The 14,558-nt window shown below is 31.2% G+C and overlaps 1 protein-coding gene across 1 annotated transcript; it reads left to right on the top strand.

Annotated features, from left to right (window-relative positions):
- The first annotated feature begins 4,152 nt into the window (after positions 1-4,152).
- Positions 4,153-4,782, top strand: LOC141720230 (uncharacterized). Its single transcript, XM_074522578.1, has one exon. It carries the CDS (start codon positions 4,153-4,155, stop codon positions 4,780-4,782), a length of 630 nt encoding a protein of 209 aa, XP_074378679.1.
- Positions 4,783-14,558: the final 9,776 nt, after the last annotated feature.

Here is a 14,558-nt window from a genome sequence, read left to right as displayed (position 1 = left end):
ACTATTATCACATCGTTACTCATCATATTAAAAAAATAAAAGTTCATAAATTTTTAAAGTAATCTGAGACAATATTAAGGGACATGATTATTAGGGACAATATTAAGGGACATGATTGTTAGGGACCTTATAATTACATATTAAATTATAACAAAATAAGAATATAAGTAGTTAATAAAACTTGAACCAACGGTGCATGAGCAAAGGAAAAGCATCATAGCCTTTCCATTTTGAAAATTGTGAAGTGCAAATATAAATAATAATTATCATCTGAAAATACGTAAAATTGATGATATATAGCAGAGATGGTGAGAGATTGGAAAAAACTAACAAAACTTTACATAAAGTCTTGATATTAGTTTTAGTTGTGGGCTGCAAGTTAAAGTTGTTGGGGTTCAGCAAACTATATTTCTTTCGTAATTTAATTTTGCTTGGGTCCGGTCCCTTTAATAATTAAATAGACAGCTACTAATAACTTATAATTTGATTGTAAAACAAAATATTTCAATTATAAATTAAAGAAAAGTTACTAAAAATATAAGGATAATAATATATTTAAAAATGACAAAAACAAAATTAACAAAAATTACTTACATATATTATAAAATAAAAATATATAACTCAAACATTGTTTATTATATATATTAGAATATTAATTTTTTTAATTTTGGCTAATAATTAAATAATATTTAGAGGAGGACATATGAAGATTAGTGTTAGATGATAATTTAAGTGGGAGATGACATGAATTAATTTAGATGATGGCAGGAGATTAAACAAATTAGCTGTCTTTTTTATGTTATCTAAAATTATACCTAACAGGAGTATCGTTGGAGCAATCAATATTTTATATATTAGCTATAATAAACTTAACAAATGACAAGAGTCGGAGATGATGTAATGAAACTATGTTGAGAACATGTTAATTGTGCTGACTTGTATTTGCTCAAAATAGTCTTTACCGAGCTTGAAGAATATTACTTCCTTTATTTCATTTTAATTGTCTCTTGATTTTTTGTATAGATGTCAATATGTATTGATCGTATAGTAAAAATTTTCATTTTTAAAATTTTATTTTTGTAAATAAAAGTTTAAGTTATTGTTATGGATTAAAAACTAAGGTATAATAATTGATGTATTTATTACTAAGGAACGTGAGTTTCGAGGCTCGATTTGACTGCTCTTGTGTTTCGTGACTCGAACTGCCTTACAAGATGCCTACGTACCTTGCTGTATGCCAATGATCAAGTCAAAAAATATATCTCTGATTTGTGGGGTGAGACCCCTTATATATATGTTGGGAGTCCTTGAATTGGACTTGGGTTAGGAGACTTGGTGGGCAAGTTTCAGAATTAGAATGGACTTGGGAGTCTTAAGAGGTAGGAAGTTGATTCCTTATCCCACCAGGTTCCTTAGAGGCCAATCTACAAGGATTTATTTCTCCAATAGGACTTATCTTATCAGATAATTTATCCTTTATTAATTAATTACGAAATTAATTAATATTCTGGGTTTCGGGCTTTGTCAAATGGGCTAGCTGTTGGCCCAATTCTGATACGATTAATGCGGCATTAATTACATACCCATGCCTTATTTTCTTTCCTGTCATTTTCCCCCCAACTTTTGGGAAACAGTGACTAGGTTTCGCAAAAGTTAAGTTAATTCGTTCCCTTACAGGGTATCGTTTTTGCGTAAAGTGTGGAGTGACCTACACATTTACAACGATTTGCTTTCATCCCTATTATTTAGGAATTATCTTAATTTTCAGGAATTTTTCCTGAATTCCAGGATTTTTCCTTAATTTTCTAGAGTTTTCCATGGATTCTAGAATTTTTCCTTGATTTCCAGGAATTTTTCCCTTAATTCTAGAATTTTTCCTTAATTTTCTGGATTTTTTCCTTTAATTATGGGATTTTCCTTAATTTTCCTAAAAATATTTATTTTTTCAGAAAATATTTTAAGGAATTTCCATCTTTTTCTTCCTTTCTTTTTTTTTTCTTTTTCTTTCTTTTCTCTCTTTTTTTTATTATACCTGGTTCGACCAAGAATCTTGTTCGACCAGGATCCTGGTCGAATTAGCCTTCTAATTGCCCTGGTCAACAGTGTTTCGAGCAGGATGTTTTCGACCTTAATTCCTGGTCGAACTTCGGCCAGGATTTTCAACCTATTTCTTTTTTTTTTGTGTTCCATTAGGAATCTCCCCTTTTCGGTCAGAATCTATATTCTTTACCGGATTAACCATCCTTTTAAGCCCCAGTCGAAGCCAATTTCGAGGAGAAGTATTCGACCAGGAATTATTCTTGACCAGGAATTTTCAGCTCAATGCCCGTATGCTCCACAAGAGAAGTAAATCATATGCAAACCCTCGTATTCAACTTTTTGAAGCTTATCATTTATCCAAATAAATGGGACTAATTTAGAACAAAGACTTATTTCGACTGAAACGCGAGCATAACGACGTCACAGTGATTCTTTGGTATGGTGATCAATTTTTGTTACCTTACCTACTGCACTTCCCATCTTAGTAAGGATTACGTTATTGAAATATTCAATAGGTATTTCCGGAAATCTTATCCAGACATTAGTTGAGTCTATGCGGGCTTTAGATGCTCGGAACTCAAGTTTCCATTTCTGAACTGTAAGGTACGGGCCAAGAATAGACCAAGGACCCCCTGTTAAAACATGATTGTAGTCTTCCTTGTTGGTAAATCGAAACAAATAATAATCATTACCTAAATCAACTGGTTCAAGTCATCCTGTAGCTTCCAGAGAGGTTTGATTTTCTAGCGAAGCATAGAGTAACTCACAAACTTTCCCAGAACCTTAATAATGAGAGATTTTTTCCATGGAGCCCAAAGCTTCTGTAGGGTTTCCTTGGGACGACGACTCTGGGCCATTCTGAACCGCCAGTAGAATTATCAGAGGGAGGTTCAGCCTCCACAATGTCCTCATCAGAATCACATTTTTCATCAGAGCCAACATATATGATTTTCTGAGGAGGTGCTTGACTCACTTTTTCCTTGAATGAACCAGAGGACCAGATATTAAGCTTTGGATCGTTGAACTTATCAGATGAATGCAGGTGGTCTGAAGAGTGAGTTTGGGAAGAGAAGTTGGGTGGAGTATTATTGTTATCAGTAGGTGAACGCCGACGCTTAAACTTTTTAGGACTGCGGTCTATGTTTTGAGGGATGGAGGAGGGCTCAGCTTCCATTTTCTCGTATTTCACAAATCACAGCAAACCACAGAAGCAATCGAAAGACTATCAATCTTAGTTACTCAAAGAACCTTATTGACTTCAGAGAGTTGTAGTTGGTAGAGAAGTTATATGTATTCTTCCCTGCCCTCTGAACTTGTGACTTCTCCGAAGTCCGATTTTGTTCTTTAATTGCAAAATGTTTGTATTCATCTTTTAAGCTCCACACATATATCATCTAAATTGTCTTGCTTTTTAGTTTTCTCAAATTCCAAAAAGCATATATTTTGATTAAGAAAAAGTTAAGTTTACAAGATGTTTTTTAGAATGTCGCAGAGAATTATTTGATAAAATTCATTGCTTTTCTTGCTTGTTGAGAAGTGAAAGAATAAAAACGCCGAATGCACGTGATATTAAATTAGTGACATGCATATGTAACATTATGTAAGTGATATTGTTGGAAATTAATATAACTTATTTTATTTGTTTTAGTTGTTTTATTTATTTATGTTTTGTATTTTTGAATAATGGTTGTTGTTAAGCTGTGCTATTAGCTTTAGACTAAGTCTTCCAGTGTTTTTAGGAGAGTCATAGGACGATAGGGGTGTTAGAGACTTTACAGAAGATAGTTGCATGGTTATAGCCACCTTAGTTAGATTATTTCCTTATATATATGTATGTACTCAGTTCAATTTTAGTAAGAGAATAACAAAAATCATTCCAGTACTTACAAACTTTGAGTATTAGGTCATTCTGTGTGTGCATAAATAATTTATATAAGTCTTTATTCTCTTCATTTGGTATCAGAGCTCCCCAGGTTCGAAGGTCCTGTTTATGCCAAAGTATCAACCACGACACACATCAGAATCCATGAAGACACCAAGAACAAAGGAAGGTGTTGTGGCTGTGAACTACCCTATGTTAACCAAGAGCAACTACACTGCCTGGTCCCTAAAATGAAGGTCTTCATGAAGGCACAAGGTGTTTGGGGTGCTATTGAACAGAAAGAATCCAGGGCTGCAGTAGATGAAAGGACTGTGCAGATGGCTCTTGCAGCCATTTATCAAGGTGTGCCTGAGGATGTGTTGTTGGCCATTGCAGAAAAGGAAACAGCAAAGGAGGCTTGGGAGGCAATCAAGACAATGTGTATGGGGGTGGAACGAGTACAAGAGGCTAGGGTGCAGACATTAAAGGGAGAATTCGAGTCTCTCATGATGAAAGACTCAGAGAAGATTGAAGATTTCTGCTTGAAACTAAGTGGCATTGTGACTAACATTCGAGTTCTTGGAGAGGCTATGGAAGAATCAAGTGTTGTAAGGAAGATTCTACGAACTATGCCTGATAAGTTCCTCCAAATAGCTTCAAACATTGAACAATTTGGAGATGTTAAAGTCATGTCAGTTGAAGAACTGGTGGGACGTCTCAAGGCCCATGAAGAAAGAATGAAAGGTAGGAGTGAGCAAAGTGAGCAACAACATCTTCTTTTAGCTCAGAAATGGAAGGGCAGACTGGACAGGAGCAAGATAAAATGTTTCAATTGCAACATTTATGGTCACTTCGCCTCAGAGTGTGACAAACCTCGATGAAAGAAAGAACACTGTCAAGAAGTAAATCTAGCACAACTTCATGACGACGAACCGGCATTGCTGTAGAGGCCATATGGGCCAACAAAGACAAGCCATAAGGGCTTGTGAATAATAGCCATAAGGGCTGTGAAATGGATGCCATATGGGCATGAAATAAATTGCCAGACGGGCAAACAAGGAAGCCAAAAGGAGCTGTGATCAGTAGTGCCATATGGGCCCAGAAAGGCCACACGGGCTGGATCAATGTATTTGCCATACGGGCATGAAGAAGCTGTTTCAGTTCAAGGCATGCCATACGGGCTATGTTAAGAATCTGCAGAAACAAGTTTAGATTAAGGGGGAGATTGTTGGAAATTAATCTAACTTGTTTTATTTGTTTTAGTTGTTTTATTTATTTATGTTTTGTGTTTTTGAATAATGGTTGTTGTTAAGCAGTGCTATTAGCTTTAGACTAAGTCTTCCAGTGTTTTTAGGAGAGTCATGGGACGATAGGGGTGTTAGAGACTTTCTAGGAGATAGTTGCATGGTTATAGCCACCTTAGTTAGATTATTTCCTTATATATATGTATGTACTCAGTTCAATTTTAGGAAGAGAATAACACAAATCATTCCAGTACTTACAAACTTTGAGAATAAACATTTAACTAATTTGATCAATCTGGTATCGCTCTCATTGCTAAAACTTACTAGTCTACCAAATAGCATTGAAAAATTAAAGTTGCTTAAATATATACATCTGACAATGATAGCTGTAATTCTGTTTGTTTTTGGTTAGGTCTGTAAGGGTCGAGTTTTTTGTTATTTTTTCTCTTTTTTCTCTATCCCTCTTTCCTTTTTCTCTCTTATTTCTATTTATCCCCCTATCACTAGCTAGTTGTCGCCTAGACTAATAGGCTATGGGGACACGTGGAAGACGAGGAGGGGGGAAGTGAATGATAAGGTATTCAAGTGAACGACACGTGTAAGATTTAGAGGATAAAATTGTGAAATGGGGTCAATCACCTACGGAATTAAGTAACGGCTACAGAAGTAATGCCAACGGAAATAACACTTACGGGCTTTATGGCTTGCAGACAAGTTGTTCAAAGCTGGAGCTTACATTCATGTGAGCTTTGTCAGGCTCAAGAAGGGAGCAAGACCCTCAAGTTAGGTGCAGGGGCCTTATTTTGCAAACACACAGGACTACTCTCAAGCATGCTGCAGCAGCAACGACACCTATTTAACTTATGCAGGTCAGCGAAGGTTCAAATAAGCTCAGTATGACCTTACCTTGTGACTTAGAGCTCCAAAATCTTACCTTCGTGAAAGACAGTACTAAATAATAGCATTTCAGAAAAAAAAACGTGGTGACTTTCGAGAGTCATAGTAGACGTATTTTTGCAATATTTAAATTTTTATTCTTGCAAAAAAATAGCAAGAATAATACTAGCATTTTAGAAAAAAAAAGTGCTGACTTTCTAGCGTCATAATAGACGTGTTTTCGCAATATTTAAGTCTTCATTATTTTCGCAATAGTATTTTTTATATTTAAAAAAACCATTAGATTTTAAGTTCAGTCAACAAAACAAACAGCCTGTATGGTTAAACTTTTGCCACCTTAGAACGAGGTCAAGGGTGGGTTTGACTAGGGTTATGTTAATTAACTTACCAGAAAAAATAGAAATAAATCTCAAGTTCATATTTTTTCTTTTATTAGTATATTTATTAGCGGAGTGAAATCCCCTGATTATTCTTAATTATGGGATTTTGTGTACCATTTGAACACCAAGCAGATTATATATAGCATAGTATCAAAAAGATTGAGAATCAAAAATCTCCAAAATGCATACTCCTAGATTTCACAAGAGTAAAGCCGTTAGTAAAATTGGACCAATGGGCATGAATAATGTTGCACATTTTACTATCACGAGTCATGTACACTTCCATTTTTTTTATAGAAGCCCAACAATTGTGACTAGTGGAAATATAGTTACAAATCACCCAATGATTCAAAGAAAAACAATATAGAATTGAGAATAATTAAGTTAGATCAGAGAGAACTAATGAAATGAGGGCCCTTGCACGAAAGATTCATTCAACAACGTCAAATGTCAAGTGAACTTGAGAGTTTATAGGAAAGATTTTGGTGAAAAATATATATATTTGTTGCCTTTGTTGCCTCGAACAAGAGGGGAAATTATAATATATCAAATTGAATGTAAAACAAAATCTAATAAAGTTTAAGTTTGTTTATCTATTTTTTTGTTAAATTAATAATATACTAAAAAGAGAAAAATATAAGAAATAAACAACTAAACATCAAACTATCCCACCAATAATATATTGTAGAATGCAAAACAAAATCTAATAAAGTTAAGTTTACTTAGTTATTTTTTGTTAAATTAGTAATATAAAAAAGAGTATAAATATAAGAAATAAGCTATCCACTAGCAATTTTAACTCGATGCAAAACAAATTCTAATAAAGGTTAAGTTTATTCATCTTTTTTTTTGTTAAATTAATTATATATTAAAAAGGTAATAAATATAACAAATAAACAAGAAAACAACAAGCTTTCACTAAAAATTTTAACTAGAAATCTAGAATGCATATTTGCAAGCAATAAGAACGACGCATACGGGAACAATCCTAAAATCCTGACAAAAAACCCTAAAATCAAATAATACAATTAAAACAACTAATACTATTTAAGCCAACAATATAGACAACCATCTAGAACTAACAAGTTTTTTTTTTAACTTCTAATCACACTATTGTTAAATATTAGAAATTTTCTTCTTTTTTTTGCACATATTTGACCGTAAAAGTGAGAATGGTCGTGGTTAATTAACTTAAAGTTAATTGTTTATAATTAAAGTATAGTTTATTTATTGGATGTCAAGTTTAGTTTAAATGCATAAATTTTATCAATGTTAAAAATTAAAGTAAATTTATTTGATTAAACTTAGTTATATTATTTGAACACAAAATAAATGAAAAAAGAATGTAATATCATTGCTTCTTGAGTTTATTTTATCAATTGTGTATATTGTGAAAAGTTAGAGCAAATGTATGGTCGTTTTTACATGTGAAATTTGATTGGACAAAGAGTTAGATTGGGAATTTTTGAATCATTTCGGATATGAAATTTGGCTATGTGTTTTTATAACTAATAAACTTACACAACAAATTATATATAAATATAGATATATATATATATATATACATATATACACGATACAATTGAAAATTGTAATATTTTGTGAAATTTGTATTCGAAAAAATTTGAACTTTCAATTTTTCGTAAAGGGAGCTAAGAAAATCTTATCAGACAGAATTGGCTAATTCTTTTTCTTGCCAGTATGTATATATTTGCATCAATTTTTTTTCCGAAGTTGTAAATAAAACTTCGACGAGTTAACCTCAAATCTGAGAACTTGTTTTTAGTTCTAAAAATTTATTTTATTGAAATTTTGAAATACCTGAATTTAAATAAATTGAAACAAACAGCACACCAACAAGCATTTCTCCAAACATGGGTTTAAGTAGACAGTTTTTCTCTTTAGCTAAACTAAAATGAGACAGCTAAATTAATTTGTGACGACGCCCAGGAAGTGAGTTTACGATTAAAATTTTAACAATGAGCTTTAAGTTCAAGATTCCACAAGCTCATAATCTTTTCTATTATAATCCGTATATTTATGATTGGAGTAAAATCGCCTAATTTTTGATGATTTGATTTTGTGTGTCAATTGGACACCAACCGGATCATCGCATCAGAATAAAGACGCGTTTGATATTGGTGTTATAAACCGATACAACAGAAAGGTTTTGTAGGTTGTAGCATCATCAAACATTTTCAAACATATTATTTATATATATATATCGAAATATGCATAAATTAAAAAAATTACCAAACAGTCATCTAATTTTCCTAACAGCACTTTTCCACTTATAATTTTTCTCACATCACAACAATTTCCAACGGCACTCCCAAACAGGATCTATGACTACCAAAAAGATTGAGATTCAAATATTTCCAAACTGTTTACTCATAGATTTCTCAAGAATAAAGTCTTTAGTAAAATTCGAACCAATGTGCGTGAATAATGTTGTAAAATGCACATTTTACTTTCACGAGTCATGTACACTTTCCATTTTTTGAAAGAAGCCCAACAATTGTGACTAGTGGAAATATAATTACAAATCATCCACTGATCCAAAAATATATTGAATTGAGAATAATTAAGTTAGACTAAGTTAGACGGGATGAGAGATCTGAGAGAACTAATCAATTGAGGCCCTTGCACAAAAGATTCGTGAAACAAAAAGTATGTTAGATAGGATTTCTTCATAAGCTTGATATTCTTGCTATAAAGATTTTGGTGGAAAAAAAATCAGCACCTTATATAGTTACCGTCTGTTTACTCATATCTGGGCTTCATTAATGATTGACAAAAATTCAGAATAGCCATATTTGTGGCTTATATGGGATAGATAGAAGATAGAAGGTTAAGAATTAGGTACTTTCGACTTTCTCATTTCATTCTAGATTTTCGGCTTTTTTAATTTTTTTTTTAATTTTTAAATTATAATAACTTAAAACTCTTGAGATATACGAAATATTTTTAAATAAAAATAGAGTAAATTACATAGTCATGACCGTATTTTACACCAACTTTTTGTTTCACCTTTTAAAAAAATGGTTGCCGTCAACTCTCGTTAAGTCGTGACCGTTAAATAATATATTTAAAACATAATTTATAGAATTTACTCTTGTTAATTTACTCTAAAAATATTAAACAGGGCCATAACTTATAACATATTTTTCAACTTTAAGTCATAATTTACACTTTTTAAGAAATCTGGGCATATATTTGTTGCATTTGTTCTCCAACAAGACAACTGGAAACTATAATACATCAAATTGAATGTAAAACAAAAACTAATAAAAGTTAAGTTTGTTTATCTATTTTTCTGCTAAATTAATAATATATTTAAAAGAGAATAAATATAAGAAAAAAACAACTAAACAGCAAGCTATCCACGAACAATATATCTTAGCTAGAATGCAAAACAAAATCTAACCCAAAAATTAAGTTTACTTATTTTTTTTTTGTTAAATTAGTAATATATTAAAAAGAGGATAAATATAAAAAATAAATAAATAAACAACAAGCTATCCACTATACCAATTTTAACTAGAATGCAAAATAAAATCTAATAAAAGTTAAGTTTATTTATCTATTTTTCATCAAATTAATAATATATTAAAAAGGGAAAAAATATAACAAATAAACAAGAAATAAAACAGCTAATACAATTTAAGCCAACAATATACATAACCATCCAGAAGTAGCAAGTTTTTATTTTTTATTTTGTACTTCTTGTCACACTATTGTTAAATATTAGAAATTTGTTTTTTTGCACATAATTGACGTTAAAGGTGAGAATGGTCGTGGTTAATTAACTTAAAGTTAATTGTTTATAATATAAAGTATAGTTTATTTATTGATTGTGGTTTACCTTAATTCACGTGATTTGCAGGTTATTGCATAAACCCGCAAGATTTATCCACTGCGCATCCGAAGGGTAGCGGCTGCGGGTTATCTACGATTAAAAAAATAAAATTCAAATGCATAAGTTTTATCAATGTTAAAAATTAAAGTAAATTTATTTGAATAAATTATATTTTTTTATATTATTTGAACACAAAATAAATGAAATATAAATAGACGGACGAAACAAGAACGGCATAGAAAACTTAAATTCATTTATGCATGATTTTGAAATGAAATCATTTTGCTAGTGCACACCCCACATTAGAGATTTTCCTTGGTTGATAGGACTTGAGAACAAATTACATGATGTTTTTGGTTAGAAATACATAAAAGTCTTATTTGGATTTTAAGAAATCTGATTTTTTAAGAACAAATTAAACCGAATTTTTTAAAAATCGGATCGGGTTTTTCGACCTTTTTTCTGAATCCGAACGAATTAAATTTTCATTTTCATATATATTGAAAACCTCTATTTTTGGTACGTATCTGTATCATCTTGAGGGTATGTGCCTTCCCCGTTTTCTTTAAAGTCTATGTCTAGTTCTTGTTTTGGTCAGCTCCAAAATTTTGGAGCCCATAGACAAAATATAAGTAGACGTCAATTGTTAAAATTTTAATTTTCTGAACTCGGTGATATTTGTTACAAATTATTCGACTAGATATAATTTTTATACGTTATCTAATATTCCTTTTGTATGTTAGTTAAAAATATTTTATTTTATGTTACATATGCATGCACATACAAAAGAGATGGCACAGAGGCACCAAATTTTCTGGATAATATATTTATTTATATAGGTATAATTTTTATATTTAAGATACAAATTAAATTCAATATATATTAATATTTAAATATATTCAAGACACCCAAGTAACATATTAAATTATATTTTAAAGAACTATTTTTCAAAGTTAAAGACCACCTTAAATTGAAAAATAAGATAAAATTATAATAATTCATTTTATATCATGATACAATTTTAATCAGTTGTTCAAAAATTATAGGATGATTCATTATTATGCTATTTTCATGACAGATAAAGCAAATTACGAAAATCTCCATTTTAATAAGTTGTGTCGTTTGTAATTAGAGTGTTAGAACTAATTGTCCACATAGCCGATTCTAACTTGGACGAAATAAACATATTTTGAGTTCATTTTCAAAAAGTTTCGCCGGGATTTAAAGTGATGAAACTTATTGTAAATTATAATTTTAACCAATTTCAAAGTAATTTGTTGCCGTTCACATTATGGTGTCACTACAAGAAAAATGATCATTTTCTACCAGCATTTTGAAAGGAAGGCTTATATTTGGTAGAATAGGGGTCAATTCCTAACAAGCAACTTGATAAAAATGACCCAGGTCGGAAACGCTACTTGATAGAAATTGATAATTACTTCTTAAATGGCCCATACATGTCAAGTGGCGGCCCATGTGGAGTGCAACATAGCAACTATGTCACATGCCATATCTGCTGTCACGTCACACGAATATGGGCCCTGATTGCTGAGTTTGTATTTGGGACCTATCTATATGGTAGATTTTGATATTTGTGTGTATAAAATCAGGATCCCACCTTGAGCAATTTCTATCCGATTAAGTGTTGGTAGATAATAGTAGAGGAATACCTACCAAATATTTATGATATGATATGCTTGGTAGAAAAAAAACCATATTTCTTATAGTGTGCGACACTCAGTATTTGATTAACTCGGAGAAGACGAAAGTGATTTGATCTATATAAAAAATGTGTATATTTGGAAGTAATTAAGATTTGCGTGAATGTACTTGTTAACGCATGAAATGATAAACATAAATACTATTTGAGGGAGTCACAGTCTTTCCATTTTGGCCATAAAAGCCTGATAATTGTGACAGCTGGAAATATAGCTAACAAGTATCTTTAAAAGAAAAACATGAATCGGGAGTAAGAGTTTATAGGTGAAAATGAGAGATAGGAGAAAACTAATAACACTTGACTTTAGGAGACTCTTGTTAGATTTGCTCCTTTTTAATCGTTTAGGAAGTAATGAGCCCTTCAGCTTAAAAGAAAATTTTACATATTGTAGCTCTAGCCTTTTTCAATTGCATCTTATAATTGTTTTTCGGAAATACCATTTTGTTAAAAATAAATTACAAAAGTACAATTTTTAAATTATTTATGAAAAATGCCATTTGCAGTTTTGCATCCTAAAACACAAATTTAATTTTTTTTTTCAAAAGTTAATTTTGAAGTTGATTCCCGTTGTTTTTTAGTTACAGTAATGAGACATTACATATAATCAATTTAATGCAACTCAATAAACAATTAATCAAATACTTAGCAACCACCACTGCAATTTTCTATTATTTTTGACAAAACAACTTTTTATTTCAAATAAGTCAAAACACAAAAATTAACCTTTCTCAAATAAGTTATAAATTAATGTACGGAAGAATGAGAAAGAGAAGAGAGAAATACTCAAATCAACTAGCCCCAAGTAAATAGGAGATTCAAACCTCACGTATTGGCTATTATCAAAAGCATCGTATCATTGCTTGATGAGTGTACCTAACCATTACTCCCTTCTGTCCCTTTTTTGGATGTATCATTTATATCTATACATTTCAAACTTACCAAAAATAGTAATATATTTATAATATTAAAATTAACCACATCCATTATTTTCTCCCACTACACTCACTTTATTCATTAAATATTGATTGGTCTCATCACTTTACACAACTTTATACTTTCCTCCTTAAATTACAATTTTTCTTTCTCTCTCATTCCACTATCTTACTAAAACTAATATTATTTTAATGAATTTTTTGTTCTCCGTGCCCAAACCATTTGTATAGAAATGGTTGGGACAGAGGGAGTACTTTTTATTGTTTATATATAGAGAGAATAATTCAATTTGTTTGGAAAAGCTGCGTATATAAAAAAATAATTCAAATGTTTTTTCATTGATTTCTCGAGAATATATCCGTTAATAAGAATCTGAACTTTCTAACTATTTTCCTTACGAAATGTCACCCACACAAAAACAGTAAATTCGATAGAAGGAATGATTAAGAGTGTGTTTGATATTGTTACATATTTTCGCTAAAAAGTAATTAAAAAATTGTTAATCGAAAAAATATTTTTCGCCTAAAAGTTGTTGTTAGGGAAAATAAGTCCCCTCATACTTTAAAAAAAACGGTTTTTCAGCTATTGCGGGGTCAGATGTTAATTTGACCATCAAACCTTACCAAAAATATTATTATTTTTAATTTTTTGCAACAAAACATATACTTATCAAAAAATTACTAAACAGTAATCTGATTTTTACAACATCATTTTTTTTCACCAACACTTTTTTTTAACAGCACAATAATTTTTAACAACAATTCCAAAAAGAGCATAAAATCAGTCAAATTTGTCTTTGATAGATTCAACCGAAATTCAGATGAATTTGTAATATGATCGAGTTACACTATATTTCTTTTCTGATATAATTTGATACAAAAGTTGTTAGAGCATAAAGAGGTCGCTCGAATTAGTAGGGTTTGTTTTATTTTATTGTGCTTATTCTCGATCCTGCCCCATCAATATTCAAATTATCGGACGATTTTTAAAAAATCGGATGATTTATCGGGAATCGGTCAAATCGGATCAATATTTTTGACCGATTTTTGAGCGATTTATCGGTGATTTTTGAAAAATCAGCCGATTTTTATAACAAAGTATCCAATTAAAAAACTTAGAAATGAACAATCTCTATCCCTCTTAGCCGCCTCCCTTCTTTCATCCTCTCTGTTAGGGTTTGTCTATTTTCAAGTAAATCTACGGGCTTCCACTGGTTTTCTTCGGTGGAAAGCCCCAACCCCTTCATTCTCTGTTATTTTCGTTTATTTCCTTTCAATAAAACCCAATTTTTTGGGTGTTTGTGTGTCTCTTCTCTTGGAGTGTGTGTTTTGTCTCTCCTTTTAGAGTGTTTGTTATGTTTTTATTTAGTCATGCTTGGGTTTATCTGGTAATGGATCTGTTGAGTACGAATTTATTGATATTTTTGGTGATCTGCAAAGCCTGCATCGGATCTGGGACGGTAGTGATTATTTCAAGAGCTCACCTTTCACAACTAAAGATTGTTCATCTTTCATGGGTTTACACTTTCAGCATGTCTATAGCTGGTATCCGGCATGTAGATAGCTGGGGTGCCTTCGTGTTATATGCACATGAGCACTCATCTTCGTCCTATAATGAATAATAA

The sequence above is a fragment of the Apium graveolens genome, chromosome 4 (assembly GCF_009905375.1).
Source record: "Apium graveolens cultivar Ventura chromosome 4, ASM990537v1, whole genome shotgun sequence".
Lineage (NCBI taxonomy): Eukaryota > Viridiplantae > Streptophyta > Magnoliopsida > Apiales > Apiaceae > Apium > Apium graveolens.
Note: the sequence above shows the minus strand (reverse complement) of the source record. Positions and strands in the feature narration are given on the sequence as shown.

Excerpts from the sequence above, each read along its gene's own strand:
- LOC141720230 (XM_074522578.1), top strand. The coding sequence starts at position 4,153 with ATGAAGGTCTTCATGAAGGCACAAGGTGTTTGGGGTGCTATTGAACAG.